The 18,735-nt window shown below is 37.0% G+C and overlaps 1 protein-coding gene across 2 annotated transcripts in view; it reads left to right on the forward strand.

Moving 5' to 3' along the window:
* LOC138324920 (uncharacterized) overlaps positions 1 to 18,735 on the forward strand; it is a 50,650-nt gene that overhangs the window by 19,853 nt on the left and 12,062 nt on the right. For both annotated transcript variants that reach the window (XM_069270169.1, XM_069270168.1), the window contains exons 7-17: positions 193 to 284; positions 566 to 638; positions 2,049 to 2,581; positions 3,436 to 3,497; positions 4,932 to 5,218; positions 5,581 to 5,816; positions 6,282 to 6,343; positions 11,185 to 11,468; positions 12,637 to 13,061; positions 13,315 to 13,376; positions 14,092 to 14,351. In XM_069270169.1, the coding sequence (XP_069126270.1) occupies positions 193 to 284; positions 566 to 638; positions 2,049 to 2,581; positions 3,436 to 3,497; positions 4,932 to 5,218; positions 5,581 to 5,816; positions 6,282 to 6,343; positions 11,185 to 11,468; positions 12,637 to 13,061; positions 13,315 to 13,376; positions 14,092 to 14,351 (2,376 nt within the window). The remainder of the gene's footprint in view (positions 1 to 192; positions 285 to 565; positions 639 to 2,048; positions 2,582 to 3,435; positions 3,498 to 4,931; positions 5,219 to 5,580; positions 5,817 to 6,281; positions 6,344 to 11,184; positions 11,469 to 12,636; positions 13,062 to 13,314; positions 13,377 to 14,091; positions 14,352 to 18,735) is intronic.

Below are 18,735 nucleotides of genomic sequence, written 5' to 3' on the forward strand. Positions count from 1 at the left end.
TTCTGTGAAAATGTTAGTAGATGAATGTTTATGAGAAGAAATAAAGAAAGCACATGCAAGTTTGTTCATCTTACAGTTTGTTATCCTGATTTATAGTACATGTATAATATTGTATAAAACTTCGAATCGAAATTGATGTTATGCTAATTAGTTTGTGCTATGATGTTACCATGGTTGCTTATTTCTTTCCAGAATCAACGCTCCGGACTACCTCAGTCGACAAATCGTTGTACATTCACACCAACCTTTCTGCACAGTTCCAAATGTATCACAGAGTCTTGGAAGTAAGTATGGATGATGAGTCACAAACTATTTGAACCAATTAGGATGATTAACCAATACTTAATTGCATATTTGTATGAAAAAAAGAGCACATTTTAGCCAAATTAATTGACAGCTAGAATATTCAAATATCAGTTTATCTATACAATTAATGACATGCTTATGAGGTCATTGACAATATTTTACCCAGGTATGTATAACAATTTACAGCATATAACAATATAACCATATATGCCTAGGATGTAACTGAATAAATAGTTGGTGATACATTTTGTACTTTCAGACAGAACAGGAGCTAGAAGTTCTACTTGAGGTCGAGACAGAATCTTGGGTTGGGCTTGGATTGCGTCCTGATGGTGAGTTTGTCCTCTCGATTGAGGCATGTTCCCTTTAGTTTTAACTTTTCCTCCTCTAATTGTAAGTTGTTCCTCCGATGACAATTTGTTCCCTCACTGATTTTGAGTTGTTCCCTCGATTGTGACTTTTTTCTCCTCTGATTGTGAGTTTCTCTCCCTTATCGTAAGTTATCCCCCTCATTGTGAATTATTCTCCCTGATTGTGAATTATCCCCCTGATTGTGAATTATCCCCCTGATTATGAATTATTCCTTCTGATCGTGAATTGTTCCCCCTGATTGTAAAATGTTCCCCGTGATTGTGGGTTGTTTCCTGCCAAATACAAGATACAAAGGTTAATTACATTTTGAGAATTGTCTTTCCTACGAAGTTCTACTTGAGGTCGAGACAGAATCTTGGGTTGGGCTTGGATTGCGTCCTGATGGTGAGTTTGTCCTCTCGATTGAGGCATGTTCCCTTTAGTTTTAACTTTTCCTCCTCTAATTGTAAGTTGTTCCTCCGATGACAATTTGTTCCCTCACTGATTTTGAGTTGTTCCCTCGATTGTGACTTTTTTCTCCTCTGATTGTGAGTTTCTCTCCCTTATCGTAAGTTATCCCCCTCATTGTGAATTATTCTCCCTGATTGTGAATTATCTCCCTGATTGTGAATTATCCCCCTGATTGTGAATTATCCCCCTGATTATGAATTATTCCTTCTGATAGTGAATTGTTCCCCCTGATTGTAAAATGTTCCCCGTGATTGTGGGTTGTTTCCTGCCAAATACAAGATACAAAGGTTAATTACATTTTGAGAATTGTCTTTCCTAAAGGGCCTTCTTATGGAAGAATACACCTAGAATCTTCCTGGAAAATTATTTTTTCGATGGCAATGTATCCCGACACATAGGGACATAATTATGTTTTTCTACCGAACAAAGTTTTTAAAATAAATTCATTTACATGTACATTTTATATTCAACATCTACAAGTGCCAACAAGGTTGCTAAATCCGTCGAACTGGCATTCAACACGATCATCATCACTCCATGATTTATGGCGTTGAGATGTAACACTATTTATCGTTTGTTTTCTAATGTAATCAGTTCCCTGACAATTCTATCCATCTCTTCGTCCGTCTATCCGTTTGAAATATGTCAAAATGTTTTCCCTTTTCACCAAACGACACATATGTTTATTGTTTAGAAATCGTCAACAAGATTGTCAGGTCAAGGCTATTGTTGGTAGTTTTAGAAAATAATTATCATTGCTTGAGTATCCCACCAAACAGTATACGTATATATATAGTGTCTCAGACAACTTTTAGGTTTTAAGTTGTCATGTTAAAGTCACTGCCGTAATTTTCAGAAGAACATTGTCAATTCGAACGTTATCATTTCTGTAACGTTTCCATTTTATATTTATTTTTAAGGTTACAGAACCGGTTGTCAGCATTTTCCTGTTAGATATACTGGAAGTTCCGGGTCTAGTTCAGGTGAACCAACATCTGAACCAAATCCCGAAGGAACAGCCGAGCCAAATCCCGAAGGAACTGCCGAACCTAATCCCGAAGGAACTGCCGAACCAAATGCCGAAGGAACTGCCGAACCAAATCCCGAAGGAACAGCCGAACCAAATCCCGAAGGAACAGCCGAACCTAATCCCGAAGGAACAGCCGAACCAAATCCCGAAGGAACAGCCGAACCGAATCCCGAAGGAACTGCCGAACCTAATCCCGAAGGAACAGCCGAACCGAATCCAGAGGTAACTGCCGAACCAACTCCAGCTCCCGAAGGAACTGCCGAACCCCATAGTATGACTTGCAACACGGTTGTACGACTTGGAACCCACACGCTACGTTGGGAGGTAACAGCCGGATCAGATTACATAAAGTTTACCCATGAAGCTACTATCGCTAACGACAGGTGGATGGCTGTTGGCTTTTCTCTACGCAGTCAATCCATGGTAAGACTACATTCTTTACATACAGATGATTTATATACAATCTGACATAGGTATGTAAATTGTTGATAAGGCTTATCGTCGTATTAAAAGTCATTTAAGTATGTGAATGTCTATTTGTGTTGAGAGCTGCGATACTTGTGTGTTGTATCATCTTGTAATTAAGGAACTGTTGCTCATTTATAGTGCTATAACACTGAAGTATGCCGCAAAAACATCGAACAGCACACCCCGACCAGTCACATTTTACTCCTAACGGGCAAACCTGTTATCCAAATTAATGCTGAGCACTAATATTATAACAGAAACTACCACTTGTATAGACTAAGGTGTGTCTCGAACGAACAGAAGACGAAACCTAAAGCATTTCCAACAAAGGGCGAGCGCACGCCGAAAGGCTAAATGTAAGGCGGTGGCAAGGGAGACATAGGAAGAAAAAATAAAGTTGGAGAGAAAAGATAGGATCCCAAAATTTAATTGCCTTTTACGATCATGGAATGATATCGAGCATATGGGCAGCATATTCAATTAGAAAACGATATCTTCGATATCAGCAGTATATCATGCTGACAAGCAAAATGCTTCACCGGGATGAATACAATTTATGTACTTTCTATTAAAGAATAACAAAAATAAGCTTTATTAGGAAGATATATCAGGCAAATACTGTCTAACATGCAAAGATGACAACTTCAGATATGAATTGAAATGATGTTGTTTGTCAATTTATAAAACACCATTATTACCTTCAAAAAAAATAAACGATCTCAAACACTTAAGGTCTTTACGGCAGTGATCACAATAGCCTTGGTAATCTATCAATTCACCATAACTGGATATTTTTGTTCGATTTTCAGACTGATGCTGATATATACACCAGTTATATAACGGACACCGGTACAGTCTACTTGTTAGACAGGTAAGAAAGGCAATGGTAGGGTCTATTTATAATTAAGGTAAGAAAGGCAATGGTAGGGTCTATTTATAAGTAAGGTAAGAAAGGCAATGGTAGGGTCTATTTATAATTAAGGTAAGAAAGGCAATGGTAGGGTCTATTTATAAGTAAGGTAAGAAAGGCAATGGTAGGGTCTATTTATAATTAAGGTAAGAAAGGCAATGGTAGGGTCTATTTATAATTAAGGTAAGAAAGGCAATGGTAGGGTCTATTTATAAGTAAGGTAAGAAAGGCAATGGTAGGGTCTATTTATAAGTAAGGTAAGTAGCAAGATATTGAGTGGTCTTTTCGTGTAAATGTTATGTGGGTAAGTGCACCTGCATGATAGGTAAGGAATCGATAAAATGCTGCCCCTTCTATACAGCTTCAGACGCCATCTTGGAAAATTGGGGAAAAATCAAAATTAAATTCTACATTTATATACTGTTATAGTGGGTAGCAGAATTATAAAACATCCGTCCGACCAACCCCGTCCTACCACCTTTTATGTGTGAATTTATGGTTGTTTTTATTTAACATATCTTTGTATCATACATATTATTATCATCATCCTTTGATTTCTGTTTACGCTTAGGTAATATGTGTTATGCTATTTTTGCTGGTAGCATTGTTTTCGTTCACCTCTGCTAAAATATTTCAAGAAATTTCAAATAATATTTCCTTATGATAATACATTATTGAAAATAAACGGCTTCCCCTTTATATCAGGGGTATATGCAAAAAAAGTAAGAGCCATCCTATTGTTTAGTGTTTATTTCATGAAAATTTTGAGCAAAAAAAGCTCGAGGTATGGACCGATATGTATATATCTTATTCTTTAGCAGGACAAAAACAGTTTTAAATGGCGCACGATTTACACTCACGAATTTGGAGAAGCAAACTCGTTAAAGTTTATATGAATGAATAAGAATATATGAATTTGTCACTGGTATTGATAAAACAAACAAACATAACTATTTATCAGTATTGTCCTCTACTTCGTTTCAGTTCATACTTTTTGAGAACGATATTAAAAGGTTTTGCCGAAATTATCATTTATACTATTAATGCGAAGAAAAAAATATCCTACGTATGCCTACGCAGTATGAAATTAATGTGTTAAATATTTTGATATGTCACTCGCCTAAATGTTTTCGGCATATTAATACTTCTGTAATACACTTCATAGTTCATGTATGTGTATCAACTCATGTTCAAGACATGCAATATCCTCTATGTTTATAGCGACATATGTTTTTGTATGTCAAAGACTACCGAATATATTTCCTTACACCACTAGTTTGCACGAGGAAGACGTTTATCCCACATAACAACCAATGGTTACTACTACGGACAAATATCTTTGCATTATTACGATCGATCAATATTCTGTAAATTTTATTTATTTTTTGTTAACAGCAACACTTTCGGCATGACTGCTCGCTCTATGCCGCCAGTAGACCAAGTGTCAAACGTAATGAATGTCACTGGAAACAGGAATAGCGGAGTCACGTCCGTAACTTTCTACAGAAAGAGGGATACCTTAGATAACCAGGATGTTCAGTTCCCAGAAACAGCAGCAACTGGGTTCTACATCATCTTTGCTGATGGACCTAATTTTCAAGAAATTGGCGGAATTCATTTGTATTCTTACCATGGAAACTCGAGAGCATATACACCTATGAACTACACCATCGACAAATGTGGTGAGTATTACTGTGCATTGTAGCAACATTTACACACACGAGGAATGAAATTCGTCTACTTACTCGTTTAATTGCGGTACAATAAACCTGGCTTAACAGTCCAGTCGTTTTGTAACAAAAGGGATATCACTCTGAAAAAGTGGAGTTATCGTGTTCCGATGTAAAGATGTCAATGTATTGACAAATGAAGTACAAGTGGACAGACTCATATAATTATTACAATTAAGATTATGTTGAAAATCTCCAAAATCATTGTTCAATGTGCTATCTGTAAACTACTTCTTCTTCCAAAAATCATGAGTCATAATGACACTTCGAGACCACAGTTTGTTTTATTAATCTGAATGTTGTCTCGTGTACAGATATGTCATCCACATCAGAACCGGAACCGGATGTATCCACCCCGGAACCTGAGATCCCACCTCCTGCTTATTACTGCAGCGGTTCCGTCCAGTCCACTGATGGAAAACACAGTCTGGAATGGCAGGTTATGCCAAACTCGAACTACATCAAGTTTATTCATACATTTACATACCAGAACGGGGCGCTTAGGGACGGATTGTGGATGTCTTTTGGGATATCACGTGATAAAATGATGGTAAGTTATCCCCGTGTCTTATTTTCAACATCGTCAAAAGTCAAGAGTCACAATTTTGACAGTTCTTGAGAAAATAACTAAACAATTTAAATCCAAAACCCATTCCATGGTCCAACGTCTTTCTATAGTATAACGGTATCTTTTGGATTTCGATTGTCTTAAACCAATGGATTTTTGTCAGTTGAGGAGAATTTTTTTAACATTTGAGAGAAAAAATAACAATGAATAACAATGAAGGAAAAACTAATTTTAGAGAAACGTGTCTTTTTAAGGGAAAATGTGTCTATATATAAAGGGAAATTGATCGATATGACGCATATGTTTGAGAAGTATATTTCTTTTTGATATTTAGAAGATTTGTTTGGGTTATTTATTTGTTAGAGGAAAATCGCTCTTTATTACCTTATTTGGTAAAATGACACTTTTTGGCACTGGTACAATTTGTTAGTTTGTTTCCTCTTTCAGTTAGATTCCGATATGTACGTGAGCTCAATGGACTCGTTCGGCAGGACATATGTACTGGACAGGTAATTATTGATAATTTGCAACTCTAGATGAGGTACCAAACATATCTGTATCTATACATCTTACCTTATACACTACTTCTTTTATTATTAAAATCTGTGACAAGGGCACACACATATCTATATATCCTACCTAATACATCACTTCTATTAATAAATCGATGCCAAAGGCACACACATATCTATATATCCTACCTAATGCATCACTTCTATTAATAAATCGATGCCAAGGGCACACACATATCTATATATCCTACCTAATACATCACTTCTATTAATAAATCGATGCCAAGGGCACACACATATCTATATATCCTACCTAATGCATCACTTCTATTGATATAATCGATGCCAAGGGCACACACATATCTATATATCCTACCTAATACACCACTTCTATTAATAAATCGATGTCAAGGGCACACACATATCTATATATCCTACCTAATGCGTCACTTCTATTAATAAATCGATGTCAAGGGCACACACATATCTATATATCCTACCTAATACATCACTTCTATTAATAAATCGATGTCAAGGGCACACACATATCTATATATCCTACCTAATGCGTCACTTCTATTAATAAATCGATGTCAAGGGCACACACATATCTATATATCCTACCTAATGCGTCACTTCTATTAATATAATCGATGCCAAAGGCACACACATATCTATATATCCTACCTAATGCGTCACTTCTATTAATGAATCGATGCCAAAGGCACACACATATCTATATATCCTACCTAATACATCACTTCTATTAATAAATCGATGCCAAGGGCACACACATATCTATATATCCTACCTAATGCATCACTTCTATTGATATAATCGATGCCAAGGGCACACACATATCTATATATCCTACCTAATACATCACTTCTATTAATAAATCGATGCCAAGGGCACACACATATCTATATATCCTACCTAATGCGTCACTTCTATTAATAAATCGATGCCAAGGGCACACACATATTTATATATCCTACCTAATGCGTCACCTTTCCTATTAATAAATCGATGCCAAGGGACACACACATATCTATATATCCTACTAATGCGTCACTTCTATTAATAAATCGATGCCAAAGGCACACACATATCTATATATCCTACCTAATACATCACTTCTATTAATAAATCGATGCCAAGGGCACACACATATCTATATATCCTACCTAATACATCACTTCTATTAATAAATCGATGCCAAGGGCACACACATATCTATATATCCTACCTAATACATCACTTCTATTAATAAATCGATGCCAAGGGCACACACATATCTATATATCCTACCTAATACATCACTTCTATTAATAAATCGATGCCAAAGGCACACACATATCTATATATCCTACCTAATACATCACTTCTATTAATAAATCGATGCCAAGGGCACACACACATATCTATATATCCTACCTAATACATCACTTCTATTAATAAATCGATGCCAAGGGCACACACATATCTATATATCCTACCTAATACATCACTTCTATTAATAAATCGATGCCAAGGGCACACTCATATCTATATATCCTACCTAATGCATCACTTCTATTAATAAATCGATGCCAAGGGCACACACATATCTATATATCCTACCTAATACATCACTTCTATTAATAAATCGATGCCAAGGGCACACACATATCTATATATCCTTCCTAATACATCACTTCTATTAATAAATCGATGCCAAGGGCACACACATATCTATATATCCTACCTAATACATCACTTCTATTAATAAATCAATGCCAAGGGCACACACATATCTATATATCCTACCTAATACATCACTTCTATGCCAAGGGCACACACTATCTATATATCCACCTAATACATCACTTCTATTAATAAATCGATGCCAAGGGCACACACATATCTATATATCCTACCTAATACATCACTTCTATTAATAAATCGATGCCAAGGGCACACACATATCTATATATCCTACCTAATACATCACTTCTATTAATAAATCGATGCCAAGGGCACACACATATCTATATATCCTTCCTAATACATCACTTCTATTAATAAATCGATGCCAAGGGCACACACATATCTATATATCCTACCTAATACATCACTTCTATTAATAAATCGATGCCAAAGGGCACACACATATTTATATATCCTACCTAATGCGTCACCTTTCCTATTAATAAATCGATGCCAAGGGCACACACATATCTATATATCCTACCTAATACATCACTTCTATTAATAAATCGATGCCAAGGGCACACACATATCTATATATCCTACCTAATGCATCACTTCTATTGATATAATCGATGCCAAGGGCACACACATATCTATATATCCTACCTAATACATCACTTCTATTAATAAATCGATGCCAAGGGTACACACACATATCTATATATCCTACCTAATACATCACTTCTATTAATAAATCGATGCCAAGGGCACACACATATCTATATATCCTACCTAATACATCACTTCTATTAATAAATCGATGCCAAGGGCACACACATATCTATATATCCTACCTAATACATCACTTCTATTAATAAATCGATGCCAAGGGCACACACATATCTATATATCCTACCTAATACATCACTTCTATTAATAAATCGATGCCAAGGGCACACACATATCTATATATCCTACCTAATACATCACTTCTATTAATAAATCAATGCCAAGGGCACACACATATCTATATATCCTACCTAATACATCACTTCTATTAATAAATCGATGCCAAGGGCACACACATATCTATATATCCTACCTAATGCATCACTTCTATTGATATAATCGATGCCAAGGGCACACACATATCTATATATCCTACCTAATACATCACTTCTATTAATAAATCGATGCCAAAGGCACACACATATCTATATATCCTACCTAATACATCACTTCTATTAATAAATCGATGCCAAGGGCACACACATATCTATATATCCTACCTAATGCGTCACCTTTCCTATTAATAAATCGATGCCAAGGGCACACACATATCTATATATCCTACCTAATACATCACTTCTATTAATAAATCAATGCCAAGGGCACACACACATATCTATATATCCTACCTAATACATCACTTCTATTAATAAATCGATGCCAAGGGCACACACATATCTATATATCCTACCTAATACATCACTTCTATTAATAAATCGATGCCAAAGGCACACACATATCTATATATCCTACCTAATGTATCACTTCTCCTATTAATAAATCGATGCCAAGGGCACACACATATCTATATATCCTACCTAATACATCACTTCTATTAATAAATCGATGCCAAGGGCACACACATATCTATATATCCTACCTAATACATCACTTCTATTAATAAATCATGCCAAGGGCACACACATATCTATATATCCTACCTAATACATCACTTCTATTAATAAATCGATGCCAAGGGCACACACATATCTATATATCCTACCTAATGCGTCACTTCTATTAATAAATCGATGCCAAGGGCACACACATATCTATATATCCTACCTAATACATCACTTCTATTAATAAATCGATGCCAAGGGCACACACATATCTATATATCCTACCTAATGTATCACTTCTCCTATTAATAAATCGATGCCAAGGGCACACACATATCTATATATCCTACCTAATGTATCACTTCTCCTATTAATAAATCGATGCCAAGGGCACACACATATCTATATATCCTACCTAATGCGTCACTTCTCCTATTAATAAATCGATGCCAAGGGCACACACATATCCATATATCCTACCTAATGCGTCACCTTTCCTATTAATAAATCGATGCCAAGGGTACACACATATCTATATATCCTACCTAATGTATCACTTCTCCTATTAATAAATCGATGCCAAGGGCACACACATATCTATATATCCTACCTAATGCGTCTCTTCTCCTATTAATAAATCGATGCCAAGGGCACACACATATCTATATATCCTACCTAATACATCACTTCTCCTATTAATAAATCGATGCCAAGGGCACACACATATCTATATATCCTACCTAATGCTCAATTCCTATTAATAAATCGATGCCAAGGGCACACTCATATCTATATATCCTACCTAATTCATCACTCTCTATTAATAAATCGATGCCAAGGGCACACACATATCTATATATCTCCTACCTAATGCATCACTTCTCCTATTAATAAATCGATGCCAAGGGCACACACATATCTATATATCCTACCTAATGCATCACTTCTCCTATTAATAAATCGATGCCAAGGGCACACACATATCTATATATCCTACCTAATGCATCACTTCTCCTATTAATAAATCGTTGCCAAGGCACATACATATCTATATATCCTACCTAATGCGTCACTTCTATTAATAAATCGATGCCAAGGGCACACACATATCTATATATCCTACCTAATGCGTCACTTCTATTAATAAATCGATGCCAAGGGCACACACATATCTATATATCCTACCTAATGCGTCACTTCTCCTATTAATAAATCGATGCCAAGGGCACACACATATCTACATATCCTACCTAATACATCACTTCTATTAATAAATCTATGTCAAAGACACAAACATATCGATATATCTTGCCTACTAAATCATTTTTCTATTAATAATGAAAAATAAAAATAAAATAAAAACAGAAAATCAAACTCTGGCAAAATAAGGTTAATTTTGATAAGGTTTGTAGTAATATATCACTCAAATCCTATTCCAAAACGGAGTCATGTTTTTTTTATATAATTAACTATCTGGTAATTTCTCCATATTACTTACCCTTTTCCTGTCAATAGCAATACCGTTGGCATGGTCTACAATACAAGGCCGGGGTATGATCAAAACCAAAATGTCATGGATATTACTGGATCAATGAATGCTAGCATGCAGACGGTTTCGTTCAGGAGATTGAGAGATACGTTGGATAACATGGAAGATATAGCCATATCAGAAACAACATCATTCCACGTTCTGTTTGCATATGGAGCTAACTTTGTTATGAATGGAAATGGACAGGCGACTTACAATTATCACACAGCAAGAGAAGCCATGGCTAATCAAATTACTATTCCTAATTGTGGTAAGTGTTAACAAAGTTCTTATAAAAGATAACCCATGTAAGGGGTTTCTTAAGCACGTCTTCCAGATCATGTGTAAATTTTTTTTTTTTATTTTTTTTGCAACTTAATCCGACTTTCTAATTGACAAGTGTTTTTTCTTCATTTAAGTATTGATATCACTATTTTTTTTAATTTCATTGGGGTATGTAGAAAAATGTTTACAAACTGTGTGAATCCGCGTAGCAGACAAATTAAAAATACTGAAAAAACGTCAATATCTTAATTATACTACTATGAAAGAAAATATCCAAGAATTGCGGCGCGAAATTCCGACGTTATCAAGACGTCACAATATAGACGTCGACGTTCCGTATTGACTTAAATATAAAAAACAATCCATTGGAACATCAACGGACTCTTACGTTTAAACGTATTTTATTTTATCAAGTCGTGTGAAAAATAAATAATAAGCTTTGATTTAACTATGTTTTATTTCATCGGGTTATGAACTAAATTTTGTTTGTATATTTTTGTGAGAATCCGCTAACTGTACTAAACTGTACTTTGCTTTGACTTCGCTTTGGGAAAACTTTATTTGCGTTATAAAATTTTTTTTTTTTAAAGTAATTTAAAAACCTTTTTGGACTTTTTAATTTCTATTTATCGAACACGATCATCTTTAAGACGCCTACCTGAAAAAAAAAAGAAATACAAAGTATAAGTGTTAGCACATCTTTTTTTTATCAGATCAGATAAGTTGTTTCCAAATTCAGCATTGTGTCAGCATCACATAATGATTTTATAATATAGCCGTTTGTATACTGTATACTTCAGAGTACTAAGCTCTTGAAACATTTTCAAACTTAATGACGCAAAACCAACCATCTACAATGCTGAATTAAGGTAGTCTTAAATATTTGTAACATACAGTGGTTTTGTCCAGTGTATATTCAGCACTTTTGAAAAAAAATATTGGGTTAATTAAAACCTTTTAAAATGCTAAATGTAGTCCAGTTCCAGCCCACCTGTATACAGCTGTTTCAGCACGTGTGGGTCCATCTACATACTGTAGTGATAACGAGTACTATAGAGCATAGTCATGAATGATGACCCGACTTTTTCTACACTACTACTTAACAGTAAATGCTATACTGAGTTAAAATATTGAGGGTGAATATATATTTTTAGTCCCACCAACAACTCCCGTACCGGAAGGAACTGCTGCACCGGAAGGCACTCCGGCACCGGAAGGAACTGCTGCACCGGAAAATACTCCCGCACCAGAAGGAACTGCTGCACCGGAAGGCACTCCGGCACCGGAAGGAACTGCTGCACCGGAAAATACTCCCGCACCAGAAGGAACTGCTGCACCGGAAAATACTCCCGCACCAGAAGGAACTGCTGCACCGGAAGGGACTCCGGCACCGGAAGGCACTCCGGAACCTCCAACTGCAGAACCACATATTTGTAAAGGACATTGGAACTGTACCGCCTGTAGGCAGAGCATATCATGGGAATTCAATGTCGACACGGATGAAATTACGTTTACAATGAGTGCAGATATTGAAAGCAACCTCTATTTTGCGGCTGGAATTTCTCTGGACCAAACTATGGTTAGTAATATTTATTTATCAATCAGAGTAATAAGTGTTCATTCACATAGTGATTCATTTCGTTACAGTTAGTACTAATAGTATATTTGCTTTATTATTGATAACTCTCATTGATTTAGCTTTTATGAAATGCTCCATTTTTATGTTTTTAGCCAAGACACTCTAGTTCTTGTTTAAGACAATAGATCAATCACTGAAGCCAAGAAATTTGAAACTTTCTATAAATAGTAACATGGCATTGTTTCCATTGTAGCCCAACAGTGATATATTTCTGGTTGAGACGGATCAAAACGGCAACACAATAGTTTCGGACAGGTAACATGATTTTAAACATACATATACATTCTCTTGGGTTTAACCATTTGGGATTACATTGGGTATGAAAATTGTAGCCTGTCGAGTATTTTCATTTTAATCAAATATTTTATCATATAAAGATGTGTTCATATAACTGCTAATCCAATCAGTTTATTACAGTACAGATGTTTTAGACAATCTGTTGAAAACTTATTGTATAATGAACTCATATATTCTCACTTCTCATAAACAAGATTACAAATGACTGCGATACTTATTTAAATGTTGTGAACTGACAAAGTAAGTGACAGTATTTGTTTTACCATGATTGAAATGACATTTGCTTGCAATGAAAATATGATCTTAAAACAAGAATAACATAATAAAATTATATTGATGGCCTAAGATTGGGTTACAACGCCCAACTAATGTAAGATTCACTATTCATTTCGCTTTTTTGCCGTCTGGCGCTGTGATAGTCAACTAACATGCGGTAATTAGAATAACGGCAAATATAAGATACCCACGTTATTAAAATGTTCTCTACAAAATTATCAATTTCACTTTACATTCCTATTTATGAAATAAAAAGCCATTTTAGAAAGGTAGTGGGCCTTTAACATGTCAAAATAAGATAAATTACTGTTTTGAAAAAAAAATGATGTACGTAGTTTGTATGATTCTACGTGTACCTTGTAATTGCACCGCATAGTGTTTGTTTCTGTTTTTTAAGGTGGGCCAGTGGCAAATCCGAACCAACAGCTGATATGACAAATGATATAACGACATTAAATTCGGTACGTGACGGTATGATGTCTACAGTGCGCTTTGCCAGGAAAAGAACAACAAGCGATACTTCAAGGGACTTCCAGTTCACAGACACTTCGGCCTTTTATATTTTGTTTGCCCGTGGATCTTTTGCTGCTTTTCAGCGACCTTCATATCACACAGAGCGTTACTTTTCTGGGTCTACATTCAGGATAGACACGTGTGGTAAGATAATAAGACAGAACGTTACATTTCAGGGTCTACATTCAGAATTGACACGTGTGGTAAGATAATGAAATAGAACGTTACTTTTCATGAAATAGAACGTTACTTTTCATGATCTATATTCAGAATTGACACGTGTGGTAATATGATAACACAGAACGTTACTTCTCTGGGTCTACATTCAGGATAGACACGTGTGGTAAGATAATAACATAGAACGTTTCTTCTCTGGGTCTACATTCAGGATAGACACGTGTGGTAAGATAATTACAGCGAGCGTTACTTCTCATGGATCTACATTCAGGATAGAACACGTGTGGTAAGATAATTAACACAGCGACGTTACTTCTCTGGGTCTACATTCAGGATAGACACGTGTGGTAAGATAATAACACAGAACGTTACTTCTCTGGGTCTACATTCAGGATAGACACTTGTGGTAAGATAATATACACACAACGTTACTTCTCTGGTCTACGTTCAGGATAGACACGTGTGGTAAGATAATAACATAGAACGTTACTTCTCTTGGTCTACATTCAGGATAGACACTTGTGGTAAGATAATAACACACAACGTTACTTCTCTGGGTCTACGTTCAGGATAGACACGTGTGGTAAGATAATTACAGCGAGCGTTACTTCTCTGGGTCTACGTTCAGGATAGACACGTGTGGTAAGATAATTACAGCGAGCGTTACTTCTCTGGGTCTACGTTCAGGATAGACACGTGTGGTAAGATAATTACATAGAACGTTACTTCTCTGGGTCTACATTCAGGATAGACACGTGTGGTAAGATAATAACATAGAACGTTACTTCTCTGGGTCTACATTCAGGATAGACACGTGTGGTAAGATAATAACACAGAACGTTACTTCTCTGGGTCTACATTCAGGATAGACACGTGTGGTAAGATAATAACACAGAACGTTACTTCTCTGGTCTACGTTCAGGATAGACACGTGTGGTAAGATAATTACAGCGAGCGTTACTTCTCTGGGTCTACATTCAGGATAGACACGTGTGGTAAGATAATTACAGCGAGCGTTACTTCTCTGGGTCTACATTCAGGATAGACACGTGTGGTAAGATAATAACACAGCGCGTTACTGCTCTGGGTCTACATTCAGGATAGACACGTGTAGTAAGATAATAACACAGAGCGTTACTTCTCTGAGTCTACGTTCAGGATAGACACGTGTGGTAAGATAATAACACAGAACGTTACTTCTCTTGGTCTACATTCAGGATAGACACTTGTGGTAAGATAATATAGCACAACGTTACTTCTCTGGGTCTACGTTCAGGATAGACACGTGTGGTAAGATAATTACAGCGAGCGTTACTTCTCTGGGTCTACATTCAGGATAGACACGTGTGGTAAGATAATTACAGCGAGCGTTACTTCTCTGGGTCTACATTCAGGATAGACACGTGTGGTAAGATAATACAGCGAGCGTTACTTCTCTGGGTCTACGTTCAGGATAGACACGTGTGGTAAGAATAATTACAGCGAGCGTTACTTCTCTGGGTCTACATTCAGGATAGACACGTGTGGTAAGAATAATAACAGCGAGCGTTACTTCTCTGGGTCTACATTCAGGATAGACACGTGTGGTAAGATAATTACAGCGAGCGTTACTTCTCTGGGTCTACATTCAGGATAGACACGTGTGGTAAGATAATTACAGCGAGCGTTACTTCTCTGGGTACATTCAGGATCACGTTGGGATAGTTACACGTGAACTACAGGAGCTTAATTTCTGGACTACTTCAGGATAGACATGTGTAAGATAACTACAGCGAGCGTTACTTCTCTGGGTCTACATTCAGGATAGACACGTGTGGTAAGATAAATACAGCGAGCGTTACTTCTCTGGGTCTACATTCAGGATAGACACGTGTGGTAAGATAAGATATGATAACACAGCGACGTTACTTCTCTGGGTCTACATTCAGGATAGACACGTGTGGTAAGATAATTACAGCGAGCATTACTTCTCTGGGTCTACATTCATGATAGACACGTGTGGAAAGATAATTACATTACAGCGAGCGTTACTTCTCTGGGTCTACATTCAGGATAGACAGGTGGTAATAATAACACAGACGTTACTTCTCTGGGTCTACATTCAGGATAGACACGTGTGGTAAGATAATACACAGAACGTTACTTCTCTGGGTCTACATTCAGGATAGACACGTGTGGTAAGATAATAACAGCAGAACGTTACTTCTCTGGGTCTACATTCAGGATAGACACGTGTGGTAAGATAATAACACAGAACGTTACTTCTCTGGGTCTACGTTCAGGATAGACACGTGTGGTAAGATAATAACACAGAACGTTACTTCTCTGGGTCTACATTCAGGATAGACACGTGTGGTAAGATAATTAATTACAGCGAGCGTTACTTCTCTGGGTCTACATTCAGGATAGACACGTGTGGAAAGATAATTACATTACAGCAGAGCGTTACTTCTCTGGGTCTACATTCAGGATAGACACGTGTGGTAATATGATTACACAGAACGTTACTTCTCTGGGTCTACATTCAGGATAGACACGTGTGGTAAGATAATAACACAGAACGTTACTTCTCTGGGTCTACATTCAGGATAGACACGTGTGGTAAGATAATTACAGCGAGCGTTACTTCTCTGGTCTACATTCAGATAGACACGTGTGGTAAGATAATTAACACAGAACGTTATTTCTCTGGGTCTACATTCAGGATAGACACGTGTGGTAAGATAATTACAGCGACGTTACTTCTCTGGGTCTACATTCAGGATAGACACGTGTGGTAAGATAATAACACAGAACGTTACTTCTCTGGTCTACATTCAGGATAGACACGTGTGGTAATATAATACACAGAACGTTACTTCTCATGGGTCTACATTCAGGATAGACACGTGTGGTAAGATAATAACACAGAACGTTATTTCTCTGGGTCTACATTCAGGATAGACACGTGTGGTAAGATAATTACAGCGAACGTTACTTCTCTGGGTCTACATTCAGGATAGACACGTGTGGTAAGATAATAACACAGAACGTTACTTCTCTGGGTCTACATTCAGGATAGACACGTGTGGTAAGATAATAACACAGAACGTTACTTTCTCTGGTCTACATTCAGGATAGACACGTGTGGTAAGATAATAACACAGAACGTTACTTCTCTGGGTCTACATTCAGGATAGACACGTGTGGTAAGATAATAACATAAGCGAGCGTTACTTCTCTGGGTCTACATTCAGGATAGACACGTGTGGTAAGATAATTACAGCGAGCGTTACTTTCTCTGGGTCTACGTTCAGGATAGACACGTGTGGTAAGATAATAACACAGAACGTTACTTCTCTGGGTCTACATTCAGGATAGACACGTGTGGTAAGATAATTACAGCGAGCGTTACTTCTCTGGGTCTACATTCAGGATAGACACGTGTGGTAAGATAATTACAGCGAGCGTTACTTCTCTGGGTCTACATTCAGGATAGACACGTGTGGTAAGATAATAGAGCGTTACTTCTTGGTCTACGTCAGGAAGACACGTGTGGTAAGATAATTACACAGAGCGTTACTTCTCTGGGTCTGCGTTCAGGATAGACACGTGTGGTAAGATAATTACAGCGAGCGTTACTTCTCTGGGTCTACATTCAGGATAGACACGTGTGGTAAGATAAATACAGCGAAGCGTTACTTCTCTGGGTCTACATTCAGGATAGACACGTGTGGTAAGATAATTACAGCGAGCGTTACTTCTCTGGGTTACATTCAGGATAGACACGTGTGGTAAGATAATACAGCGAGCGTTACTTCTCTGGGTCTACATTCAGGATAGACACGTGTGGTAAGATAATTACAGCGAGCGTTACTTCTCTGGGTCTACATTCAGGATAGACACGTGTGTGATAATACAGCGACGTACTTCTCTGGTAAGATGACACGTGTGTAATAATACAGCGAGCGTTACTTCTCTGGGTCTACATTCAGGATGGACACGTGTGGTAAGATAATAACACAGCGAGCGTTACTTCTCTGGGTCTACATTCAGGATGGACACGTGTGGTAAGATAAAACATACAGCGAGCGTTACTTCTCTGGGTCTACATTCAGGATAGACACGTGTGGTAAGATGATACATTACAGCGAGCGTTACTTCTCTGGGTCTACATTCAGGATAGACACGTGTGGTAAGATAATTACAGCGAGCGTTACTTCTCTGGGTCTACATTCAGGATAGACACGTGTGGATAAGATAATTACAGCGAGCGTTACTTCTCTGGGTCTACATTCAGGATAGACACGGTGTGGTAAGATAATTACAGCGAGCGTTACTTCTCTGGGTCTACATTCAGGATAGACACGTG

Source organism: Argopecten irradians, chromosome 6, assembly GCF_041381155.1.
Source record: "Argopecten irradians isolate NY chromosome 6, Ai_NY, whole genome shotgun sequence".
NCBI lineage: Eukaryota > Metazoa > Mollusca > Bivalvia > Pectinida > Pectinidae > Argopecten > Argopecten irradians.